General features: G+C 43.5%; 1 protein-coding gene across 7 annotated transcripts; it reads right to left on the reverse strand.

Moving 5' to 3' along the window:
- Positions 1 to 25,555, reverse strand: sorbs3 (sorbin and SH3 domain containing 3). Of its 7 annotated transcripts, XM_069683716.1 has the most exons (22): positions 25,448 to 25,555; positions 14,940 to 15,012; positions 14,003 to 14,188; positions 13,774 to 13,846; positions 12,808 to 12,941; positions 12,577 to 12,640; positions 11,635 to 11,670; positions 11,460 to 11,547; positions 9,831 to 9,939; positions 8,564 to 8,617; positions 8,285 to 8,392; positions 7,582 to 7,637; positions 6,289 to 6,362; positions 5,697 to 5,758; positions 5,478 to 5,524; positions 5,173 to 5,287; positions 4,963 to 5,088; positions 3,371 to 3,922; positions 3,150 to 3,250; positions 2,925 to 3,031; positions 1,352 to 1,383; positions 1 to 746 (listed from the first exon to the last, which is right to left on the reverse strand). In XM_069683716.1, the coding sequence occupies exons 2-21, from the start codon at positions 14,949 to 14,951 to the stop codon at positions 1,379 to 1,381; spliced, it is 2,109 nt and encodes a 702-aa protein (XP_069539817.1). In that variant the 5' UTR covers positions 14,952 to 15,012; positions 25,448 to 25,555; the 3' UTR covers positions 1 to 746; positions 1,352 to 1,378. The 7 variants fall into 7 exon arrangements, with proteins under 7 accessions (XP_069539817.1, XP_069539816.1, XP_069539819.1 ...); XM_069683715.1 differs by lacking the exon at positions 1,352 to 1,383; XM_069683718.1 differs by lacking the exons at positions 1 to 746; positions 1,352 to 1,383 and adding an exon at positions 834 to 1,351 and having other exon boundaries at positions 3,821 to 3,922.
- Positions 25,556 to 25,831: the final 276 nt, after the last annotated feature.

Here is a 25,831-nt window from a genome sequence, read left to right on the forward strand (position 1 = left end):
ATAATGTTTAATGCTTTTAAAAAATTGCGTACCATACATATGAGATACATTGTTTTATAAGCAAATATATATTATACTTTTAATTTGATAAAAGGTTACAGTCTGTACAATCATCTCCTGTGTCTACGAAATATGAGTCATTTTTACAGTGAAACCATGAATGCATCATGTGAGAATGTGACTTCACAATAAGGATTTTCTAGTTCGGCAGAGAAAGGCCACACCTGTCAGGTGCTGCGCTGGACAGTTAGTGGTTTCAGAAAGTGTGTTAATATTAATCCCGTAAGCAGAGAGGACATTATAAAGGCAGTAGTAGCAAATGCAGCAGAAGTAAAGTGAACTGGGGGGAATTTAAAGGATCAGATTGCACAAAGGTTAGATTTGGCACATACAGCAGTACATCAATACTTCAACACATCATTCAACCATTGGCTGTGGAGACATTGTTAGATTAGATTTTAGATTTAGATCAGAGCGACTCCACAGCGCACAACATGATCTTTTTCTTTAATTTCACCTTTGGCATTCCACTTCATGGCTTAACAGGGACAAATGCATCTAAAAAGCTTTACAAAACAGAACATACATTAATGATAGGACCTCTTCTGCATAGTCTATTGACAGGCTGTAAACTTATCCTGACATGTCCGAGCCCTTACTGCACTTTACTTTACGCACATAACTACAGATGTTCACGTCGTTTCCTCAAACTCGCCGAGGAGATTTTCAGAGATCTGACAGAAAATCTGAGGGAGACATTTGAAGGAAACATTAAACCATTGAAATGCCAGAAAGAAAAATGTGCCATCCTCAGAATTCAGCAGTGGTTTGTGATTGCACTGTGGAGAGGAAAGGCTGAATGAAGCATCGTACTGTATCACAGCCTCAGAAGGATGTGTGCTGTTCACTGGGAAGGAATGCTAATTTCCTACATCTGCAAACAGTTTGGGAACAAAACAGTCCATTCTCTGCGTCTGAAACAGTATCATCAGCATTCATTATTTCCTCTCATGTGGTGTGTGTGAAAACACTCTCCACAAGTCTCAGTGGAACACACACACACACTCATGCTCTCATGCAAGGAGGTGAGGAACTGCTCAGTGTCCCTGCCTTCACCTCTGCTCCAGGAAACAGAGTGAACATGCAGGTCAGACTAATTTCAGGAGTGTGGTGTTTAATCGGGATGGAGAAATGCTGGGGGTCAGTGCAGGATCGGTTTGAGTGAGTTTAAGTGATCGGCTGGTCTCTTAAAAGTCCAGGTGTTTGTGGGCAAGCAGGACGTGAGGAGGTCAAACCGGTGCCACATAATTCCCAGGAAAAGTCCCAAAAGCATGAGTCCGTTCTGACGTACCTGCAGAGAACAGATCAGATGCTGTGGTCACACTACAGAAACAAATACATGTATGAGCATATTTTAAGTTTATTGTACCATATGATTTGCAATACTTCATAGTGTCCACTAGAGGGAGTGCTGACACAGCAGAAGGTTTGGGTAATGGTTAAAATGGCAAAAGGAAATACTTGGTTGCCTCAAAAATGTTGTTTTGTTCTACAAAATGTCATTCATATATTTTTGTGGACTGTAGACCTACTGAAAAAAATCTTTCCTCTACTTCAGCGAAAGATTTTTTGTTTCCTTGATGAAACATCAGTAGTTTTTTAAAAAACAATCCAAAACTACTTTACTGTCCCTAACTGAAGAATTAAAGGAAGAACCTGAATAGACAAGTTACAAATGCACAAGGCTCATGAATTCTTTGATAGGTAAGAAAAATTATGATCTTTGAATGACCTTTGATGTTACCTTTTGTAATAATCTCAAAGATTTTCATTTAAATAAATGTCTGTTAAGTCACTATCTATCGCTAAATGAAGTAACACAATGGTGATTGAGCCTATGGCCCACTGATGAAAGCCTTTACATTTGCAGTATATAGTATTAATAGGGACTGGGTGTCTGTGAAGACATTCACGGAAAAAATCAAAAGCAGCGCCCAGTTAGTGACGCCTTTTCCATCACCCAGCAGTGGTTGGTCTGCCAGAGAGGGTAGGCGGAGCTAAGCTGCTGCTTTTCCGGTCTCTGCAAGTGTTGCGAGTAAACAGTAATCTACTATGGCTGAACAAACAAAGAAAATATCGATGACTACAGATACAACTTCAAAAATAAGTGAAAATCCAAAGAAAAAGAAACAAATTCGACACTCAGATGAAGGCAAACAGTCTAAAAAGGAAAGCGACCGTCAGCGAGGAAAATCAAGAGTTACAACCGTAACAAAGGGAGCCGACCGTAGAAGTCTGATTATCTGGGATGTATGCCTGACACATTTAATCGCCAACTAGAATGAACTGAGAACTTCGAGATCATCACTTTAATCTACATATAGGAGATTTTGGAGCAACATGTGATCTTCATAAAAAAACATATGAAAAGAAAGGTTTTAGAAAATTGAATCAAATTGAATCTCTCACCGAAGCTGTTTTGGATGCTCGTGGTGTTTATTGTGTTTGTTGTTGTTTATTTTTCTTCAGCTTGTCATCCATCTTTACATTATGTCCCTGTTGAAGCCATTTTGCAGATTTGCTGGCTGATTCATAATTATGTGGAGACATCATGCGTTTTCTGTTTTGAATTATGCCGAACATGTGTTGGAATTTCCTGTGTTGAGGCTTTTGTTTGTTTTGTTTGCTGTTATTGTGATCATTACGATGATCTTATGTCTGGGTGACGTGATCTGTAGACGTGGTGTGCCCTTGATTTAGTGAAAGGGCGAAACAATTTTCAACCGCACAACTACGAATCCTTTGTTTCAAATTGTATTGATTTTCTTTCTTCTTTTTGTCCTTCATAAAAGGGCGAATCATAGTCCCCCTACACCATGTTCTTTAGGAAGGAAAATACACTGACAGGTCTCTTTATTTCTTACCTACAAACCAGCCATCATCACATTTCTCCATCACTTGCACAATGTCTCCTTCTCTGAGCTCCAGCTCATCTGAGTTCTGTGGTTTGTAGTTGTAAACAGCTTTATATCTAAAACAGAATCACAGAGAGAACAAACAAACACTCGGTCAGAGCCACAAGTTCACCAAAGCTGCAGCACTCAGCCCGTTCTGCAACAATGTGCACAAATATAAAGGTGGAGACGTACGGTTGGCGCTGAGCCACAGAAGCAGGGCTGTTCGGCACTCGTGTGTGTGGCAGGGAGTTGACGTGTGGATTAGACGGAGCAGACTGGTTTGGTATCGCACCCTGGAAGGAAAGGAAACCTCATGTCAGGCGTTATGAAATAAAAAATGATGAACAACAGTCCTATCAACACAAACAGAAACACAGTGGGTGAGGACATGCAGGCAGGCAGTGAGAGCAGACCTGTGCGGGGTCAGAGTATCTGGGAGTGTTCACTGTGGAGGCTCCTGCTCTGAGTACAGACGCAGACGTCTGATTGGACGGTGAAACAGCTCGAGCCGTCAAGCTCACGTTAGCGGAGGGTGTCGCTGCCCAGTGGCTGTTCTGGCTGGTGGGTGAGGCAGCTTTGGAGGTGCTGTGGGGCCACCGATTGAGTGTTTCTTTGGACACGGGTGACTGTGTGGGGGAGCGTGACTGTGAGGCGGGACTGCCATAAGGTACAGGTGAGGACGGCATCAGAGGGGAGTGACCGGGTTTGGGGCTGAGTGACGTGGGGGTGAAAGGGGATAATGGTGAGCGCGGGCAGGGTGAGTGGAGTGGACGTCCTGGACTCTGGGGTCCAGGGGAGACGGGGGACAAGGGGCCGGGTGAGAAGTCGTCTGTGGAGTATTTGGTGCGGGGCATCTTGTTGACCTGGACGTATGTGGCCGGGAAGATGCCGCAGCGGCTGGTCCCTGTGATCCTTCCTTCTAACCACTGATCATCCACACGCCGGGTTATATTGATCACCTCACCCTGAGGAAAGAGCACGTTTGAAATGTAAATGTTAAATACAGAAAAATATAATATCTACACAAGTGTGTGAACACACTGTCTATACAAAGCAGTCAGTCAATTCTGACATGACAGTAAAAGCAGATTCATTATTTCATCAGGCAAACCTTTAAAGAACTTTTTTTTTAAAAAGAGCCTGTGAGGAGTTTTTGTTGGTTATGAAACAGACTGAAATTAATTCTGATTACTCTATATGAGCTACAAAAGCAAACCAGATCATCAGCGACAAGATTGATTGTTTCTATATAGTTATTTTTAATGCCTGATGTGGGGGGTAGGTGTCAGACGAAGCGATTAACTGCACGCTGCCTTTGTTTATAATTTCCAGGGCAGAAATTTTAAGCGAGTGATTAATACGACTGTTAAAGAAAGCAGGGTGAGACTTTTTGTTAAAAAACACCACTTAAGCAGGTACAGGATCAGCAAAGAGATAAGAGGTACGGCTTTGTCCACAGGGGGCGCCAAAATCAACAAAAATCCAAAGTTCCTCACAGGAGCTTTAAAGCCGCAGTAAACGGTGTCAATGGAGGAAAAAAATGTTTTTCATGTCACCAAATTTTGGTTAGCATTCCATTGCCTTTAAATAAGCAAGTTTCAGTTTCATTTATAAACAGTCAATTCAAAGCTCCCGCTAGAAGCCAGTTAGCTTTGCATCGCATTAAGACGAGAAAAAGTCACTTCTTAAACTTACTGCAACAACATTTACCATGTTAATAAGTAAGCTTTGCAAATGCTAGTGGGTGGATTTTCTTACAGAGCCAGGCTAGCTGCGCCCTGCTTCCAGCCTTTTTGCTAAGCTAAGCTAATGAGTTACTCACTTCCTATCTAGAATACAGACTTTAGAGTTGTTTCAATCTTCCTATGTTACTAAGAAAGAACATCAAAATGTGTGTAAGTTCTCTCAGCCAATAAACCTCTTGTTCTACAAATCTATGAGTACAAATTATTTTTCTTATAATCTAAAGAAGCTAAACTGTGGAGAAATCCTCTGCAACACTCACTTTACGAAAAGAGAGTTCAACAGGTAGGTCAGCGTTGAAGTTGAACAGCGCCACAGCTTCCCCGTAGTCCAACACCTGCAGAGTGGGAGACTTTATTGGTGTCGGCTTTTCGGTGGGAGCCAAAATCTATGAAGAGCAGAGAAAAGTCTGAGATAACGAGCACAAGGCAACAGGACAGAGAAACAGCATCTGATGGCAGAAGAAATTCACCTCTACGTAAGATGTGGGGAAAATGCCAGCTCTTCCGTGATGTTCTCCTTCAAACCAGTTAGCGTCAACCTGCCTGTGGATGTAAACGATGTCGCCTTTCTGCAGCATGAGCTCCCTGAGGAGAGGAATAAGACAATGAGACACACAGCAGGAAGATTACAGAACCGAGACACAAGTACAAGGACTGAACTGTTTCAAAATTATATTATGAAGGGAATAAATGTTACTTGTTTGATTGTTGTTAACAACCACCAAGCAAGGAAATAGCATATCATTATATTATAATAGCTCTCACTGTAACTCACTTTGGCGACTGAGCCTGGAAGTTGAACTTGGCACGCGCTGCCTTCATCTGGAAAACAAACACGCCGTTCAGTTTTGGGGAGATTTTACACAGATTCAGTAATTATGTGAACGATGCAGAATGTGCTCAGACAACTAGAACAAAAGGCCACAACTTAAAACCACATAAATTATGGATTTTTGAAGGATTTTACAGCCTTTTTAGGTAAAAAGAAACAAACCTTTTTCTCCTCTCTCTTAGGTGGGAGCTCCATGGTTTCATTTGCAGGCGACAGACGACCTACTGCAGAGCAAAAGAAAGGCAAAGGGGTTTTAAATGTGCACTCTTTTGTTCAGTATGTTTTTATGTGTCGCTATCAAAGCCTTAAGTTCATAAGCTTAAAAAAAAGGATCTTAAAAATTATCCAGCTGGCTCTCTGCACTAATTTCCACATGAAAACAATTGCATAAAGCTAATCTCTAATCAGGTCTTCCGAGCTCCACTTCCTATTTTTGAGGGCTTCCTCCCCACCCATCCACAGCTGATCCTATAGGAAAGAACTGCAAGAGCTTTCCATGTTCACACCAGCAGCCTTATTTTAAAATGTGAAATACCAGAGCAGAAGAAAGAGAATCATGGGACCTTCAGAATATATTAGATTACTAACATCAAATATAAGCAGCCTGATTCAATGAGAGGCCTGCTCACTGAATGTGCACATTTATTCTAGGTGGTTCAGTGGGTTGGAAGAAGAGGAAGGGCAGAAAAGGATCGACTTACGGACAGTGTTATGTGAGCTGCAGAGGGAAAAGGGAAAGAAAGTCCATGTTTACCATGTGTGGGAGTGGAGGTCGATGATGTTGTGCCGACAGAGCGATTGACAGGCTGCTTTGATGCTGATGAATTGCTGAAAAAGTGAAGAAAATATACACTTTTAATGTTTATAGTACTGCCACTGTATCTCCAATCAGATCTAATGAAATCAAACAGTGCAGTACACACAGCCGGATCCTGCAGGGAGACTGTGTGTGCGTGTGTGCGTGCGTGCGTGTGTGTGTGGTGCTTTCCTGCAGATTTACTGTACAACATCTGGCTGCAGCTGCTGCCTTTTCAAACACTGGACAAGGATGAGACAAATAATGAGGCAGCTAAAAGGTCACGCTGACGAAAACTATGTGACTCATGATGTAATCCTTGAACTAAAAATCTGGTTTAGATGAAGTTTGTAGCTTAAACTATCCATCTACGTCTACTTCCTGTGAACTCATTTGCATATTTCCAAACAGTGTTGTTCTGTATGCCAGTTTTTGCAGCTGGGACACCCACAAAAAAAATGAAATATTTCTTGCTGCTGTGTGGTTATTTTCACATGTCCTTAGCAACAGGCTCTTTAAAAGAAAGCCCCTTATCCCACCCAGCCAGAAAAGGTCAAAACCTGTGAACTCAGCTTAGCAAACACCAGCCAGAGTCCTCTCAGAGAGCATGACACACACGGTGAGAAATGTGGACTGCAGCCTGCTGTTTGAAGTTACAAACACTTGTTAAAGTTAAACTGTTTTCTAACAGAGTCCAGAACAGAGAGTCACGAGTAACGATCGACTAACAGGGCAGGTACCCTGCAGAGTTTTAATGGTTGTGTTGTCCAATCACAGCGCTGCGTTTCATAAAAAAACAGCTGTAGGTTTCTCACTTGATGAAGCAATATCAAAGTGGGTTAAGAGGCTCAGAGGAGGTCTGTTACGTGGAAACTGAACCTTATTATTAACCCTTAAAATCTGCATAATTAAAATAACACCACTTTAAAACCAGCTGTGCATCATTAACAGTATTTAGTTAGATCATTGTAAGAGAAGTATGAACAGAAACAGGAGAGCTACAGCTTTGCACAAACATGATTTTAAGGAAAGGTAGTGCAAACAAGACTATTCAAAGTCACTACAGAGAGCCTTGAATCTACTTTTAACAGTCTTATTAGTATGTGTAAGAAAAATGTAACACTTTCAGTATAATGGTATGTTTAAGGGTTATGTTAATGTGGTCTTTTAGTGAATTCTGTCCTAGAAAAATGCATCTAAAATGATAAAAATGTGCTTAAAAGTTGAGTAAAGATGCAACACAAAACTGACCTGTAGTGTGTAGTCCCGCTCTTCGCAGCAGTCACCGTATCCCTGCCTCCGGCCTCCTGAAAGCAGAGCGAACAGTTAAACCCAGTTTGCTCCCTGCAGCTTACCGTACTGTATCTCACAGCTCAGAGGAAATCTCACAACAACTCAGACAAAGTAGAGGTGCTGACCACTCCCAAAGGAGCAAGAAGTCCCCTGGGTCCTATCCTCCTCGGGCTACTAACACAACACCACTCATGATCTGTCTGAGCTGTCTGTGATTTCAGTCAACTCACGGCAGAAGAAGCAGATTTAATCACACAAGAATCAGGAACAGAAGAAGAATCAAAAACAGTTTTTTGACAGGGTTTCATCCAAGTCAAACAAGCACTGTGGGATTGCAAATAACATGATAAAAAACATGATTTGAAGGAAATTGATTGCAAAAGTTTTTGCAGCCAAATTTGCATGTTTCTATGTGGGGTGAGGAGATTGTGCAGGCAGCTGATTTACAAAGCAGATCAATCCTAATGTAAGGCAGGCAGGAGATTCCAGGTCTGTCATCCACGTCACAGAGGGAAAACAAGATACGGGGTCAAAGCTAGCAAGCAGGGAGGGTCTCACTCAGACTTCAGTGAGGGTGAGAGGTTGGGTGAGGATTCTGCTAGATTCAGGTGAGAGGAGGAGGGATGCTGCAGCAGAGAGAGTCAGGAGGGGGGCTCAGTACCTCACCCCGGCCTCGATGCTGCCTCTTCTGGGAAAGTGTCCTCTCCAGGCCCTGGATCTCCGAGTCCAGCTCAGCCTCAAAGCGGCTCAGCTCAGAGACCAGACTGGCCTGAGCGCGGCCAGTGACGGAGTATGAAGGGCAAAATTAAAACACTAATAGAGCTAAAACAATGTGACTTCTGGAGCTAATGGTGTCCTTTTTTTAAGGATTTATAAGATGGAAAGTTGTTAGAGTGAAGGCAGAAAAGCAGAAACTGAAATGTTGTTAAAAGCCGCTCACCTCGACGGAAGAGGACTTTGGTTTCTCGGGCTGTTTCTTCGGGGATAAATGAGCCTGAGGACAGAAAAACAAAGAGACAACACTGAACAAGAGTTTATTTTCTTATTACTAAACTGATTTAGTTTTTTTAAACTTTTAAAGAGTTTTCATAATGCAGGAAAATTAAATTACAGCGTGTCAATCTGCATTTAGACGCAGGCTGAATGTAATGATGCCAGAAAAGACAGAAGGAAACATGTTCCTTCATTCAAATGAAAATGGAACCTGATTTCACAAGCTAGCCAACACGGCTGTCACCCCCTCTTTACAAATACTACATACCACGCGAGCAGCTGATTCTATCAAACATTACTTTAAAAGGCTCTGCTTCACTTTCAGACTTTTCTTCTGGCTAAATGTGTCTCTCTGAACGCCAAATCCTTCCCCTCAGCTGGGAGTCATCCTCACGACAATCCCAGACTGCTCTGTCACCGCGAAGCTGCACAACACCTGATATGGTCTACGTGCCGCTTTTCTAAACGCCGTCCAGGGGATTGAACATAGGCCGCTGTCATGAAGAGGAAATGAAATAAGTCTGCGTGCTGTGAGCCATTATACACCACAAGAGGTTAACACCATAATACGGATCACAAGACACCTCGGCTCCCGTGGGGGGAGCGGAAACAAAGATTCCTTTTTCTTTTCAGGCGCAGACACAGGGCACAATTTGCACCAGATCTGGGACATTGTTGCAAGAGGCATTGAATAAAAAACGTTAGAGACAGAGCTGTGTAACTCACCGGGGGCGTTTAAACACAGAGAGACAGACAAATGGCTGCACACTCTATTTTAAAAGCTCCTGGATATTGCAAAATACACAAGACAATAAATCAAAACCCTAGGGGTGAATAAACAGGAGTCAAGTGTTGACATTACCGGCTTGTAAATCACTGACTCTCAGAAGAATACTCTTTAAATGCTACCTTGAATACTTTTTCTTGTCTGAATAAAATAAGTAGTGAGCACATGTGTATGTAAACAGCAGGAAAGCCGTGGAAGCACCACATTCAGGAGTGTCCTCGCGTGAGAAGGTGAAACATGAGCTGTTAGACGCTAATCCTTAAAGAAAAGGTGCCCGTCCTCAAACCTGTTCTTAAGACCCACACTGGGGAAAAGCAGTGAGATCCTACACAAAGAATCCCAGTGATAAGAGCCAACAAATATGCAGGATATTTAGTTCTTCTTGCATCAGGGTGAAATCACTACTTTTTCTCCCGTGAGGTCGTACCTGGCTGTGGCTCTCAGACGCGCTGCTCCTTCCAGGCTCAAAGTCATATATGCTCTTAGGTTGAGGGTGCTGCTTTCCCGGGTCTGACAGCTTATCTACATCCTCGGTCCTGAAACACAACACCACAGCACGCACACACACACAGACACACAAACACACATAACACGGACAGCAACTTAATCATGGCTTCATTGTGAGAGCCTGTAGCAACAAATCCCGACTTGTCTGTCCCACACATTTTCCCCCCACGGCTCCTGGCCTGAGTTTGGGTTGGTATTCACATGAGACGTCACCTGCAGTGCTTATCTGATGTGAGACTAAACTCACATTGATGCAGTTTAAACAACAGTATACTCAAGCATGCGTATCCTTTTACTCCTCCTCTGATGTTTAACTTTTAAAAACTGTACTTCCATAGCTGAATTTGTGGACTAAACAATTAGATTTCAAAATTAGCATCAAATTAGCATCAGAATTAGCTGTCTTGTCAAATCTTATGTATTTCCAAATGGGATATTGTTAAGTAAACCACACTACAAAGGTGGGCTTACTTTGTTTTTTTCGGGGAAAATTATTTTATTTTGTTGCCAAAAGTTGAAATAAAAGATTAAAAACACTGTCTCGAATCAATATTAAGCTAGCCAGGAGAACGTTAGCTTAGTTTAGCACAGCTTAGAAACAGCTAGTCTGGCTCTGTCCAAACATAACAAAAAAAACCATCAACTATCACCTCTAAAGCTCTAAAGTTAACACATTATATCTGATGTGTTTAAGCAGATACTCATTTAAAGTGACAATCGGGAAGATTTTCATTTCATAAATGTCTGTTGAGTCTCTAACGTCGAATGAGGTAACACGATGATGAGTGAGCCTATGGCACACTGATAAAAGCCTTTGCATTTGCAGTATATAGTATTATTACAGACTGGGTGTCTGGGGTGACATTCACTGAAAAAATCACAAGCGGCGCCCAGTTGGTGACGCGTTTTCCATCATCCAGCAGTGGTTGGTCTGCCAGAGAGAGTAGGCCGAGCTAAGCGGCTGCTTTTCTGGTCTCTGCAAGTGTTGCGAGTAAACAGTAATCTACTATGGCTGAACAAACAAAGAAAAGATCGATGACTACAGATACAACTTCAAAAATAAGTGAAAATCCAAAGAAAGTCGCCACAAGGTGCTGCCAAATAGAATGAAACTGAGAACTTCAGGATTATATCTTTAAACTACTTGGCGTTTCCATGCTAGCACTTCTTGCTGTTTCCAGTCTAAGTTGTGCTAAGCTAGGCTAACTGTCTCTGGGCTTTAGCTACATAGTTACACAAATTTAAAGCGGAGGGACGAGGGTGGTGTCAATGTTCTTATGTATCTTTCCACTAGAGTATGCAAGTGTATTTCTCATCTTCCTCCCTCTGTGCGTGTTCACACTATCGCCTGTAGGTTTAATCTTCTTATCCAAGAGAGAAAACACGCAGCTCAAGTTGACTCAAGACTTTATCAAATTGCTCAGAGGTATGAAAGTGAGTGATTGTAAATCTGCCTGCATGTGCCTGACAGTTTGCCTGTCTCCTTCCAATGCATGTTACAATATGCTCACCCGTTGACCTTGCAGCAGTTACATCAAACTAAACTCACCAGTCAGGCAGAGCTCCATAGGGTGTCAGTGTGAAGAGATTCTTGTCTGCTTCATTACTTTCTTCAGTGTTGGCAGATAGCTGGAGCCCTGCGGATCAGTGACGATCGGTCTTAAGTACAAACTGGTTATGTAACAGGAAAGGACAACAATGTGGACTGTGGTGGATTCACTTACGTGTTGCTGACCACCGCTCTGACTCCTCCTCTAGTTCTGCAACAGAGAGACTTTATCAGACTTTATGTAGATGAATCAAATTAAAATATCATGCTTATAGATTTCTTTTTAATACTCCTTTACAGAATATGTTTATTGTCTGTAAGTAAGGCTTACCTACTCTTACAATACAAGTGCAGGAAAGAGTATTTTAGAGCTTTTATTTTGGTGATTTCGCAGTGTTAGCTTTAGCCGTGCTGTCTTTGCTAGCTTCACCATGTTTGCTAGTGATGTCTTGGTGTCGTGTTGTGGGCTTTTGCTGCTGGTTGAGCATCTCGGCTGAGCATATACAGAAGTCCTATATTTCCTCCACTTTATATTGAGTGCTTGATCAAGAAATAATTTCCTGTAGCTCAAACTTTGTGAAATAAGTTGCCGTGGCTGCAGAGACTCTCGACTAAGCTGCCATCTCTACTGCCTGCATCATGTGACTCCCGTGATCTCATGGTGTTAAACTTTCTCAAAGAGAATAATAATGTACTACATTAAAAAAAGACATGTAGTTTTACGAGCAGGATCTACCAAAAGTATCAAAAGACGGATCACTTTCAGGGAGTTGAAAATATTCCTCTAAACCAAAACAAACCAGTAAAACCTCCTCAGTGCTGCGACGGTGCCGTTAACCGCCCAAATAACAGGGAACATGTCTCGATTACGCAACACGTAATGGAGACAAATGAAGAGCTACATTTCAGAGAGCGTTAAGATAAGAAGCCGGATTATTGTCAGAGTAATAAGTAGACATGACATAAGACTTTATGGCTCTTTCATCACGTCTTATTGAGCCTCAGCAGTAATCTGTTTGCTGGATCACCTCTGAGGTACCTGACACTGACAGAGGAATTCTCCCTGCTGCTGTGTTTGGGAGAAGAGGAGGAGGAGGAGGAGGAGGAGCGTCCTTACCCTCTGGCTTCTTGTGAATCTGTCTGAACATGCTCTTGTACCAGTCTCTGGGCTTGTTCACACTCTGGTGTAAAGAAAAAAGAAGGCAGGGTGCAGGAGGTAAACACGTTAAAAAAAACGGCACACTGGGTGTAGCAAGGACATTAAATTGTCAGCTCAATTTAAACACAAAGCCAGGGTTGTTAAGAATGTGCGCAATAAAAACAAAGTGTTTGAGCATGTTTGTCTTACTGATCTGGAGGCGATGGGCATCCCGGTTTCGTCCACTGGACCAATTCCTGAGAACTTGATGAGCCTCTCCTCTCTGCTGGGAGTCCAGCTGCGAGGTAAAGTGGAGCAGCTCTGGACGCCGTTGGAGAGTTGTCCTGGTTACAGTCACAGCATTAAGAGTCATTATGAGTTATTATGTTGTGTTAACTCATTACTGATCTGCTTGAACCCTATGACATCACATCTCACTGCATTGTTTACTTTGAATTTTACTTCAAATCCTCTCTTTAATCCTCTCTGAGCAAAAAGGAAACTTTCTCAACTCTTTTAATCCCCACAACTTGAACTCTTTATACGCAACTTACGAAAACTGCTTTTAGTGCAGACACATCTGCTGATGCTTCAACGAAAGCCTTATTCCCTTCATACACTTGAACTTGCAATAGTTTTATGAGTTTATATTGTTTTGTCTCCAACTGAATCTCCCTCTCCTCTCAGCACTTTCATTTCAACTGAACCACAATTCCTCAGCCATTGACCGAAATGAACACTTCAATTACATCCAGTATTTCCACTAAAACTGAATTTTCGACATGTGTCGGCGCTAACATTTTAGCGGTTTTATTTTTTGTAAAGATATTTTTTGGGGGCTTTTTGCCTTTATTTATAGGATAGCTGAAGAGACAGGAAATGTGCAAGTGTACAGAGTGGGGGACAACGTTCACCAAATGATCGGCAGACTGGGAGTCGAACCTGAAATCAGTGCGTCAAGGACTGTGGCCTCTAGACATGAGGCGCCTTCTCTACCAAATGAGCTAAACCATCACTTTAACTGTTAATTTAACTTCTTTTAGGATTTGTGTTCTGACTGCTTTCAGCGTCAACTTTTACTTTATAAACGTCTAAACAGTAAAAGTTTCAGCAGCGAGCGCATGTAGAAAATCTTCACGTTTGTTTCATATTTAAAAATAAAAATCACAACCTTACCTGGAGATTGTGAGGGGCCATAGTAAGATCCAAAGCTGAGGGTTGTTGGTCCATTTCCATTCACTTCTGTCACCTTGAGAAATGCAGAATTATACCAGTATTACAAGCATCTGAATGTAAAGCCTGTGATGCATCTTTTTTCCACAGGGAGGAGCACTTGTTTACTGAATTCTTGCCCTCTACCTCAGCCTTGTTATTACCCCAGCCTGCTGGACACCACTGTGCATACCTTCATTTCTCCATACGGCAGCCCTGCAGAGCGATAAGGGCTGAGAGGAGGCGTGGGGAGTCCAGGGGAGATAACCACCTCATGGGTCAGCTCTGGAGGAGTGAGGATCTCGTCATAGGAAACTCCGGGCTCCCTGGAGAAGGCGATCCGGGAGCCATTTGGACCCCCGACCACGTCCATGTGTTGCTAAAAAGAAAGAGGAAATGAGAAATATGGATGCACAAAAACAACGTGTGCACTTTGCTCCTGTCATGTCCGTCTGTCAGTCTGCGTAAACACCGCTCTCTGTTGGAGGTCGTGTGAACTTGTTAGCGGCTTCAGAGAATAACCGGGCTCTGTGGGGGGGTGGTCTCTGATGAAAAGGCCCCTAATATATTTAAAGCAGGAGCAGTGGGATGTGCTGTTCCTCCCTCTTCATCATCTCTCTCGCCACGGCTGCAGAAAGGCCTCATTGAAGGTGCAGAGAGGGGGCACTGAAACAGGAGAGCACCATTATGAGCCCATTAACTCCCCATTCAGCCGGCCTCCCTGTTCCGCAGCCAGGGGGCGGAGCCGGGGGCAGGGAGGTGGGGAGGGGGGCAAAGATGTCGACCTCAAAGTCCAGCAGGGTTAGAAGTGGTCTTGTGGTCTCCATGGTGATGTTCTTACTCCCCCCACTCATGACTGCCAGTCCAGCTCCTCTCTGTGTATGAATCAGGTGCTCTGGTCCCCTCTGTGCTGTTGTCAGGGGTCATGGGAAAGCCCCTGTGCTTAGTGGTAAGCATAAAACTGCTATCTGTAGCAAAGGCATATATCTGTGACCTGAGACTGGACTGACCTGTGTGACACTCATGAGTGTTTTTCTGTATTTTGAGGATGTAAAGGCGCTCATTCAAGACAAAAGAAGTGTTAAACAGACGGAAAAATCCAAATAAAGCAGATTTAAAAATGGTTTTACCTGAGACTGCATGTGATCTGTTCCGGTCCTTCTGTGGCAGATGTCAAATTTTTGAGCTCAGCATCAAAAGAATCTGCAATGACAAACAAAAAATGTAACATTTTATATAAAATTAAACTTTTATTTCACCACTTATATCAAAGTCAGTGAAATCTTTACATTTTTAATCATAATTCAAGAGGCAAACATCTCTTCCACATTATTCTTCAATATTAATCCCACATTTGTCATCACAGAAATAACGTCAGTGAGTGACATCACCTTTTCCAACAGAGCCTTAAAAAGAGCTTCAAAGCAGTGGGAGGCGCACAGATGTTAGATACTGAAATCTTTAATGTGACATGTCCTAAACTGTTGTGTTTAGGACATGACAGTCAAAGCTGGTGTTCTCTGTAATCGATAGAAGCAATAATATTTGAAATTGACGCCATAGCTGTGGAGAAAGTTGTACAAACAGCTCGTGGTTTCGCCCATTCTACATTCTTACAACACCCAGCATGCATTGCGCCCCTCCCTTTTGAAAGGAACGGCCCAGCGTGAGAAGCTGGAGTGAAATAGTACCAGTTAAGGACATTGATCGCTGCAGGCAACGGCTCAGAGCGGTACAGAATCTGAAATACGACGAGAATATTTCGGTGGATCGTCTAAAAAGTCTTCAGGTCTGCAGTCTACATTTCAAACCTGACGATTTTGAACTAGACATGACATCGGAGGCGGGCGTCCTAGATTGAGGAAGTGTAGTTTAGCGAGCTCCCTGGCCTCCGCCAGATGACGCGTTTTACGTAGTCTGGTGGAGGTTTTCCAGGGCCCACTGGAGAAGCGGATAGCGTCCTCCAAAGGCACAGAGCCAAATTGCATTTTTTTCTACCATAGTGGCATTAGCTCCCCATAACAGCATGATAGGACTGAGGTTGAAAATCGGCAAACTGGCCCTTTAAGGGTTGTACATCTGCCTTCTTCATCATTGGAAATATCCTATCAATGTCTATGAAAATAATCTGAATATCTGCAGATTGTATCTCTCAATTTATTTCACTAAATTTTGCTCCTTGACCTTTGTAACCCTTTGAGTCCTCACTTGTGTGGGGTCCCACAGAGCCCCTCTGTCATGAATCACATTTTACACACAGTCTGACTTGTTCCATTATCCCATCCTGCCAGTACTCCAAGAGAGGGAAAGTCAGCGTCACCCACTTTCCCCTGTTTCCAAGGAAAAACCCACCCACAACAATGACTGTGACTCACATGCTCGCTCCACTTTTCCCCCAGTCACACGCTGCAGTAATACGCTGGACTTAAAGGGGGCTGGATGCTGCAGAAGGTTGGCTACTGAAAGTGGAGACCGGCCTCTAATCAATTGCAGAAAAACAGATTACTGGTGACATCAAAGAGAGGGGAGAGAGAGGAGGGAGGCTATTTCCGCTGCTGTATGAGGCAGGCAGCTCATCAACAGCAGCTAAATGGCTCATAATAACTGTGTTAGCATGGAAACCACAGCCACCGTACAGCCCTGCATCCATGAGACCCCAGCCTCTGCAGAAACATTCAGAGACTCTACGTCTTTATGCAAAATACCCAACTGATTGTAATGTTTGAGGCTAAAAAAGGGTTGAAATAAGGCTTCTTCCTGCATAAACTTTTGAGCTTGGGAAGAAAGACCCAAGAGTTCGAGCAAGGCTACTACAGGTGGAGATCTGCCCAACACAATTTCACTGATGAGTTTTCCATGTGGCTTTTGCAGCTGAACATTAGAGTCTATAATCATTGTGGTCAAGACCAAGAAAACTATACTCGCTCTGTGTCTCCGCAGCGATACAATCAATGTTCCAGACAACGATGACGCTCAATCTGAGTCATCCTCCTCCAATAAACGGCATTACATAACAGGAGAAATATGGGATTGTGTGTTCAACAATACCATTAGAGCTCAGGCATGACAGATGACCTACCACAGCCCAGAGCAATCACAGCCGGTTCATTATCCGTCTGACAAAAGGAGACACTGACAACAAGCTACGTTTACAAATAGGGGCTTAAAGTAATCTCTTTTACAAAGTGTTTGACAGGCTGGTGCTTATTTACACCAGATCTTCTTTCAGAGGGCCGCCATTCACTGTAAGGGCCCTGTAAAGGATGAACACAGTAGAGGAGTGATTCCTTTTGGCATTTTCACATAGTAGAGTTTTCATACAGGCTTGTTGGATACAGACATCTCAAAGAGCAGCAAAGAAGCTCCTTTTTCTCACCCAAACTGCTACCATTAAGGCATCCATTACCAGAGTCCACTACAGCTGCCCTGCATTTTCAATCCTCATGCATTTCAAGATTACGATTTAAACAGAATGTAAGGGGGACTTTACTGATTAGGTGCACTTTCAGGAAGTTTGAGGTTTCAAGAAGAGCTTGAAATATACTCGTTTAGTTTCTGGCGTTAGTCAAGATCGAAGAACATTGAATTATGTATTTAGAGCCTACATTTCCCATAATGCAACTCAATAGACTCTATTCTAATTGGTCCCTCCCTGACTCTGTAATGCTATCTGCTTTCAAACTCCTGCAAATTTTGTTAAACAAAGCAAACTTTGAAGCTCAAGTCAAGATAGTAATGGTAACCATGACGATGTAGTTTTTAACTTTGTAAAGCCACAGAACAACTTTAAACAATTGATTTCAAAAAATGAGGGAGTTCCCCAGCCGCTTCTTTAGACATAAACATGTGCAGGTTTAAAATACAGGTGCTATGACCAATGTCTATGCTGGAAATGTCAGACGGAAACAGGAACATGTTTACATGCAGTTTGAGAGTGTAAACGTGTTTACCCATTTTGGGAATATGTATGAGAAAACAAAGGGAAGTGCAAAGGTTTAACAGTCTCCTATGTCAACAAGACTATACCGACTTGGAGACCAGAGATAATTACCCAATATGTCAAAATTAGACTCTGCAGTAATAAAGATAGAGAGTGACCCTTAGCTTATGGAAAAGTACATCATCTCCAGATATGAAAAATGGATGAATTGATGTTAGGAACAGTAACATATGAACAAATGTTAGCTAGAATCAGTGATGAAGTGAGGTGCTCAAAGCGTTGCTGGGACACTGTGAGGATCTGGTTGAATTCCTGTAACTGCTTAATGTTTGTTTTGAATGTGCAACTGTATCACAGCCCATTAGATATTTTGTAACTCAAAGTGATGATACTGTCGGTTTGTGTATCTTTAAATAAATAAAAACTTTAATATCAAAAAATACAGGTGCTAGCAACCTTAAATGAATCATGTCAGACTCTTCTTTATTCCACCAAGAACCAGCTATTACTTGGGCAATCTGGCTCGCTTCAAGATAATTGTATGTATTTTAATAATGAAGCTCAGGGCAGTCGATCGCAGGGCTGACACAGAGACGGACACCATGAGTCACCAATGAACCTAACGAGCACGTCTTGGGACTGTGGGAGGAAGCCAGAGCACCCGGAGGGAACCTACCGGGATTCAAACCAGGAACGCTTTAGCTGTGAAGCAACAATGCTAACCACTGCACCACCGTGCCGCCCTCTATAATGTTCATGATTGCGTAATGTGTTTGTTTTAAAGGTGGCTGTAAAACTCCTGAATAAAACTGTGTCTGTGTGTGGCTGTCTGCCATGTTTCTTGGTCATACTTCTCAAGATGAGTCAATAAAGTTTAAAGTGAAAGGGTTTTTTTTATTCATGCTAAAGGGAGGCGTGCAACACTGCGACACTATCAGTCTGACCCACTATACCCAAGTTGAACTGAATTGTTTTTCTTGTCTAAATAAACCCAGTCATGGCCCACTTTCTGTTTAAACTACATTACTAAAAGGAAACGTCACCTCGGGCCGTGCTTCATAGATGTAGCATCCTGATGAGTAAGCTCATGTCATAACAGAGTCTGTGTCTCATTTCCCTGGGGTACTTCAGTCCAACAGAGAAATTCTCCAGTGCTGCATGCATCCCCTCATGAGAGCACCAAACACGATCCTGCCTAAAAAGGAAAAAATGAGTGGTGATATCTAGCGAGAAAATCCCGGACAGAGGTCTGGCTCTCCCTGAGTTCGCTCTCAGTGCATTCTTATATAATTACTGCGACTCAACAGAGGAGGCAGACACTTGGAGAGCGGTGGTGTGCGAGTGCCTTGATGCTGTCTGTCTGAAATGCATGAACTTAATAGCCCACGTTTTTTACAAGTGAGACCCCTGCTAGGTGAGAGGTTCATTATCTCCACAGGGTCAGGAAAAACAGAGCAGTAAAAGGCCCATGTGCGGCTCAGCTGAGGATGACATGATGTCCTGTTTTAGACTTTCAAATTTCTAGCTTTAGGAAATTGCAGAGTATCCCAGGAAGGATTTGACCCATGCTTTCAGTCCGTCCCAGGCTAACTGAGGACATCCGATCTGAGAATCAGGGGATTTCAGCATCTCCTCCTCTGCCCCCAGGAAACTCATCCGGTCTCTCTGAGCGTCGGGCCAGATGTTATTAAACTATGTAAACTGATCCACCAAACAGAAGTCCAACATCTCCACCAACAACATCCAATCTGAGTGAGTCGTGTTCAGAAATCAAGCTACATTAGAACAGCATGACGTCTCCTTTTTTACCCACAAGGAGCGGATGAGGAACCAGACTATTATCTGAAGCTGCTGAGGCAGAGCAGACCTACTCAGCAGATACAAGGTCAGTGAACTCACCACACCCCTGTGAATCGCTATGGGAGGTTTTCACACACTATTAAAGACATAGTAACGAGATTGCAGAAAAAGCGACAGTGTGCAAAGATAAAACACCTTACAGTTTTAATTTAGCGAGGTCCACCCCACAAGTGAACTCCCTATGAGGTCAGCGTTACTCATCACTCATTATTCAGCAAATTTCCGGCATCCGACGTCAACTTCGTCCCTGGAAGGATTCATCCAGGTCTCCCCTGAGAAGCCTCAGAAATCTGATGACCTCCTTCTCCACCACATGCAGATCTTCTTGCATTGTTCTGGCTAAGACAGGCCTGTCAAGGTGACCACACACGCACCCTGACGAATAACCGTCCCAGCGCTGACCCATGAGATAGGAAAGGAAAGATTTGTGGTCACCCTGTTTGTAAACCATCAATACAAGAGAGAAGAAGAAGGAGAATGTGTCAGCGATGAGCGGGGGACAATGACAGAAGGCTCGGAGACTTAAATAAAACAAATAAAAGTGTCACTCGTGAATGGATCCATTCATTAGCACGAGGGCTGCCTCTGCTTCTGTGTGCAGGCTGCTGAGTGGAGATGTTGGTTAATCATTGACTCCTTAAGGTGGGAACTTCTGCACACAGTCGTCCCATGTGCGGATCTAAGTCCTGCTCACATGCTTGAAGGAAAGCCGGCAAAATAAAAGACTAATATTTGCTGAAGGTGGACATTTCACTTAGGTGAACCCTAGCCTGGATTACATCTGACCTTTGACCTTGGTATTATACAATCTCTGACAAGAATAAAGCAATTTTAATCTACTAATAAAGTTAGTATCCTGAAGAAGAACACAGCAGACAGAAGGTTAAAGTCTTATCACCCTATCGCACGTACACCGTGTTACTGCTGTTGCATAATGAGCTCGTAAAACGGAAGAAATCCCGCCTTAAAAAGTGGTGAGAAGGTAATCACAAGCACATTGGGAGAATAAATAAAGCAGCATTTATTTCTAAACACATGAAAATGAGTCACTCTGCAGCTATGCGAGAGATGCTTGAGGTCCATGTTAGCAGATGTGCGGACACAGCCCATACAAGGTCCTGCAGACGCTAGTTTATGATATGCGGTTATTGGGGGATACACACATTTATCAGGAGGGAAGTATTCACCTCCTTGTATGGTGCTCCTCCGGCCTGTGTGCTTCTTGTCAATGGGGAGGCGATGTGTTCCCAGGAGGAGCCGCGGGCCGATAAATCAAAGCCAAGCGGAGCGGGAGCGCAGTGCGGCTTTATCAGATTTGGTCTCACAGCAAACATATCATTCGAGCTTTGTCCTTATTTGAGCAGATTTTTTAAAAGTGCTGCAATGTTTCAGAGAAAGCATGAGAGGCACACACTAACTGCAGAATAATCCCACACATCCCCACGCCTGTCATCCTGCATCTTCAAAGCTGAGTGCAGCCTGTGGATATGAGGCCTGGCAGCCGGACCCCTCAGTTATATCACAAAGGGAATCAGAGCCGGCTGTGGAAATCACCCTGACAGTGAGGGGAGCCACCGGTGATGACTTGACCGGACTCATTTCAGAGCATTATGGCTTTTTGGAAGCTGAAACGGGACGGGGAAGAAGCGCTGTGGCAGAAGAAATGATTTCCTCTGATTCTCTGGAGAGTCAGTGAACACACCAGGGCAGAGCGATGAGGGATGGCATGTTGGGAAACACTGCCCACTGTGCCCCCTCTCTCTCCCTCTCCCCCTCTCGCCCAGAAATCTCACACATGAACTCCCACAGGTGTCTGAACAACGCACCACATTGGTCATCTTGTTTACAGGTGCTCAGCAGAAACGTCCCTCTCTCACTGTTGGGTAACTCTGCAGCACTAATCCTGCGGAGGCCGCAGCTGTCAGACAGGTTACTCAACCTTTAAAAAAACAGACTATGTTCCTACAGTGTCCTCGTTTAAGTTCACACCCTGTGATTTAAATGAGTGCTCCCATGGGAGAGAGTGTACTCACCTTAAAAAGTAGCACCCACAAGTGAACTCACACCTCTGTCCTGTCTGCCTGCACGTCCACCACGCTGCACACTCGCCCTGATCTCTCTCTCAAACTAGCCAGGACACTCTCTCTCCTCCCTCTCTCCTCTCTCTCTCTCTCTCTCCCTGCCTCTCGAGCAAGACTTCCCGGTTGACAGGCCTCACCATAGCAACCCCACTTGCAGCACCCGCTCAAAAAGGCACCCTGCTCTCGGCTCGTCAGGCCTTTTGTTGTGATAAGGTGATATTTCACAGCGCAGGGTTAACCAAAGGGGAAGGCAAATAGTTCATCACCTCCACCTCCCAGACTCTGCACAGACACTCAATGACACCTCCTTTAACTTTATCTCTCCCATGTCTCCCCCCTCTGCTTTTGTGTATGTGTGTGTTTGTGTGTGCGAGAGCAAAGGCCAGGTCTCTGGCTCGCCAAAGGCACGACGAGAGAGAAGGAGCTGTTTCTGTTCCAGTAGCTCTGGAAGTGTTTCAGAGTAATTACTCTGCGCCGTATAGTCCACGTCTGACAGCACGAGTCCTGCTCACTTTTCTCCTATGTTCTCACACACAGTCACAAACACAACATCTATACTGTAGGATGTCAAGGTTAAAGGGAACAGAGCCTGAAAGATGATTAAATTATTCAAATAAGGAGAAGCTGTAAGCACACAGATAAGTCATTCAAATTCCTGCATGATGGTTATTCAAACCACAGAATCGAAAACATTTAAAATGAAGAACAATTCTTAAATCCCAAAGTTGCTTTTCTTACAGTAAGTCCTTCAATAAAACCAGGATTTCCAGTTTGTCTGCACTTCTTGCCAATAAGGACAAAAACGGCGCAAAGCCTGAAATCCAGCGTGCAGACAGGCTGGATTGAGTCTGCAGCAGGTTCACTAAAAGACTTACAGTGTGCAAACCACTGCTAAAGACAAAGTGCTTTTTCTGTGATGCACACGCAGAAACAGTTTGAAATCCTTTACAGCACTGCTCTCACACAAAGGACTTCCTGCAAGACCTCTGCAGATTTATAATTTCTTTTATTTTGAAGGATTTTCAGTTATTATGAGAAATGTTGAGTTTGGATCCATCAAACACCCCAAAAAATTTGCATTCATTTAAAACTGATTTTTTAAGACAGTTTTTTTTCTTTTTCTTTTATATATATAAATGTTAATTCAAAAACCCTAAAAAAAAAACCCTGTTTTGTTGTTTTCATGAAGGAGGTGGAGAAATTTCTTTCTACTTTAACGTAATAATTTCGAAGATTTTCATGTAAATAAATGTCTGTTAAGTCACTTTCGATCCCTGAATGAGGTAACACAGTGGTGACTGAGGCTATGGCCCACTGATGAGAGCTTTCGCATTTGCAGTATTACAGACTGGGTGTCTGGTGCCCAGTTAGTGACGCCTTTTCCATCACCCAGCAGTGGCTGTTCTGCAGAGATGGTAGGCCGAGCTAAGCAGCTGCTTTTCCGTTCTCTGCAAGTGTTGCGAGTAAACAGTAATCTACTATGGCTGAACAAACAAAGAAAGGATCGACGACTACAGATACAACTTCAAAAATAAGTGAAAATCCAAAGAAAAAGAAACAAATTTGACGCTCAGATGAAGGCAAACAGTCTAAAAAGGAAAGCGACCGCCAGCGAGGAAAATCAAGAGTTACAACCGCAAAAAAGGGGGCCAACCGTGGATGTCTGGTTATCTGGGACGTATGGGCCCATTATTGCCACCCACAAGGCGCCCCCAAATAGAACGAAACTGAGAACTTCAAGATTACCCGTTTAAGTAAACAGACGATGATCAAGGCTTTTAAAATCAGCATGTTTTATATTATTTTTGTTTATTACATGGCTGTGTTTAACACTGATTGGTTAATTACAGCATTCCGAGGTCTCTGATTTCTCGATAACAGACCGTTGCTATGAAGAACAGATCGTTGCTAGGGATTCGGCTCTAATCACACAATCTGGAGGACTAAGTGTGGTCATATCAATCCGCCAAAAGAAGTCTGGTCTGTTTACAGAGGGAAAAACAGAAAAGAGACAGTGAAGAGAAAGCAATAAAGATTATGAGACGCAAAAACTGTAACTAGGACAGAGAGATCTACTAAACTGAAGACGACACATGAAGTAAACACTTAACCCTGTCGGGGTTCAATTCCGCTATAACAACCTGCTCACTATTCACTATCCCTTACTTAATATGTTGTACCTCTTGCTCTCCTGACATGCGGTATTTCTATGCTGTCCTCCTGTACTGTAATCTGTTCTGTTTTAGGTATCTTTGTTAATAAAATAGGTAGACTGAGAGGCAAGGTGCACAGTGCAGGTGAGAACACAATAGATCAGCTCATGTGGGTGCACTTTGTGTTCAGCAATAAAGTAAAGACAGATTGAAGAATAATGTTTAACAGAGTCTTGTCAATGTTCTATCCCATCTGTTTAAAAGCGCATGTGTGTATGAGTCTGTGTGTGTGTGTGCAGGCCAGCTCCAGCTTGAAACCGAAGGACTCAGCTCTTTCTTAATAATTCAGCGGTCTGGCTTGGCGCAGCACAGCTCGGGGCAGATATCCATGTACCCAGCCTCTTCTCCTAACAGGCCTGTTTTTGCCAAACAGTTGAGCTGCTGAACCTGCGGGGCGAGCCGGGCCGAGCGGCCTGCGGGCGGAGGCTCCTTTCATTATCTGTGTCAGACTTTCACCCCGCTGTGACTACATCTGACACCCTGTCACTCTGCGGCGTAATGAGGTCATCACGCAAGAGGCGATCGGAGGTTTGGCCCGGGACGTGACAGCTCTCTGGACAGTGGAGCCTCTGTGTTAGTATCTGTGCTAAACAAACACATTCAGCCATCCCAGCTCCCACAGGAACAGTGTAAGAGAAGGATGTACTTCAGCAGATATTTACTGTGCTGTTAAGGCTGAACATTGTCTTATAGTAGGCTCATTAAAAAGCCTGACAGCCAGAAATTCCAGCGAACAATCCATGACATAAAGCTGTTATATAACTTAAAAAACGACATCATTTAATGACTGCAGCCCCGGGCTTTTTCCCAAGAAACAAGCGGCAGCACGCCTGTAAACACAGCAGCATAAAGAGGAGATACAAGTTGACAGGTAAAGCCTGAGAGTGGAGGACGGACAAGGAGCTCTGTGTCACAGCACAGGTCGAGCTCTGAGTGAGCATCAGTGGAATTTGTGGGACAAACACAAAAGCGTCTCGGTTTATTTCGGCCATAAACAACATTTCTCTGAGCGGTGCATGTCCCACGACCTGAGGACAAACAATCTCTGCGATAGTCATAAATCATCAGAGGACCTCCTAGGATGCTGAAGTTGCAGATGTTAGAGAAGAATGCAAGATTAAGAAATGACTGAACACATGTCTATAACAGGGAAATATTCCACACAGAACAGGAGGCTGGATTCGGACAGTGGTCTGATGATAACCATCCTCTGAACCGCAGACAGTAAAAGATTGGCATCTTCAGAGGCAGAGTCCGCCCTCTTCCATGCAACTGTTGCTCAACATGTGGAGAGAGCGACTGAAAAAAAACGTGCCACAACAATGACAAGCGAGCATCTTGTGTGTCTGCGTGGTAAAGTGAGCGATAAGGGAAAACAAGGTGTTCAAATCTGTGACAGAGCAAATTAAAAATGGGAATAAAAACCAGCAAATCAATCACGTAAGAGAGAAAAAAAACATATTTCCTTCTGACCTGAGAATATTTACTTCCTCTTGACGTTAACCCTTAATAAGAAGAGTCAGCAGAAGTTAAACAGTACTTACAGCTGGAGCAGTGAGGTCTCCTCAGTGCAGAGAGGGAGAGAGGAAGTGAATGAACGGGAAGGAGGGAACCTCTTCTGCTTTCCTCTCCCTCCCTCTTTCTCTTTCTCTTTTAGACCAACAGGGCGTCTTTTATCTCTGCTGAATGATTCAGCGTGGGTCTGAATGTTTCTCTGAGTGTCCGTAGGCGTGTGTTATATGTGTGTGTGTGTGTGAGCGTGCACTGAGGGAGAAGGCACTCAGTAATAGTTTCCATCCACAGCTGGAAATAATAGAGATTCCCATGCAGGCGGGGGCTCGGTGGCACCGCCCTCCAGTGTTTCACGTGTGAGGGAAGAGGAGGCGATTTCCATAGATACATCTCAGTAAATAATCCTATGGCATAAA

This window comes from Semicossyphus pulcher, unplaced genomic scaffold (genome assembly GCF_022749685.1).
Source record: "Semicossyphus pulcher isolate SPU_LCO1_2020_fin unplaced genomic scaffold, fSemPul1.0.p SCAF_6, whole genome shotgun sequence".
Lineage (NCBI taxonomy): Eukaryota > Metazoa > Chordata > Actinopteri > Labriformes > Labridae > Semicossyphus > Semicossyphus pulcher.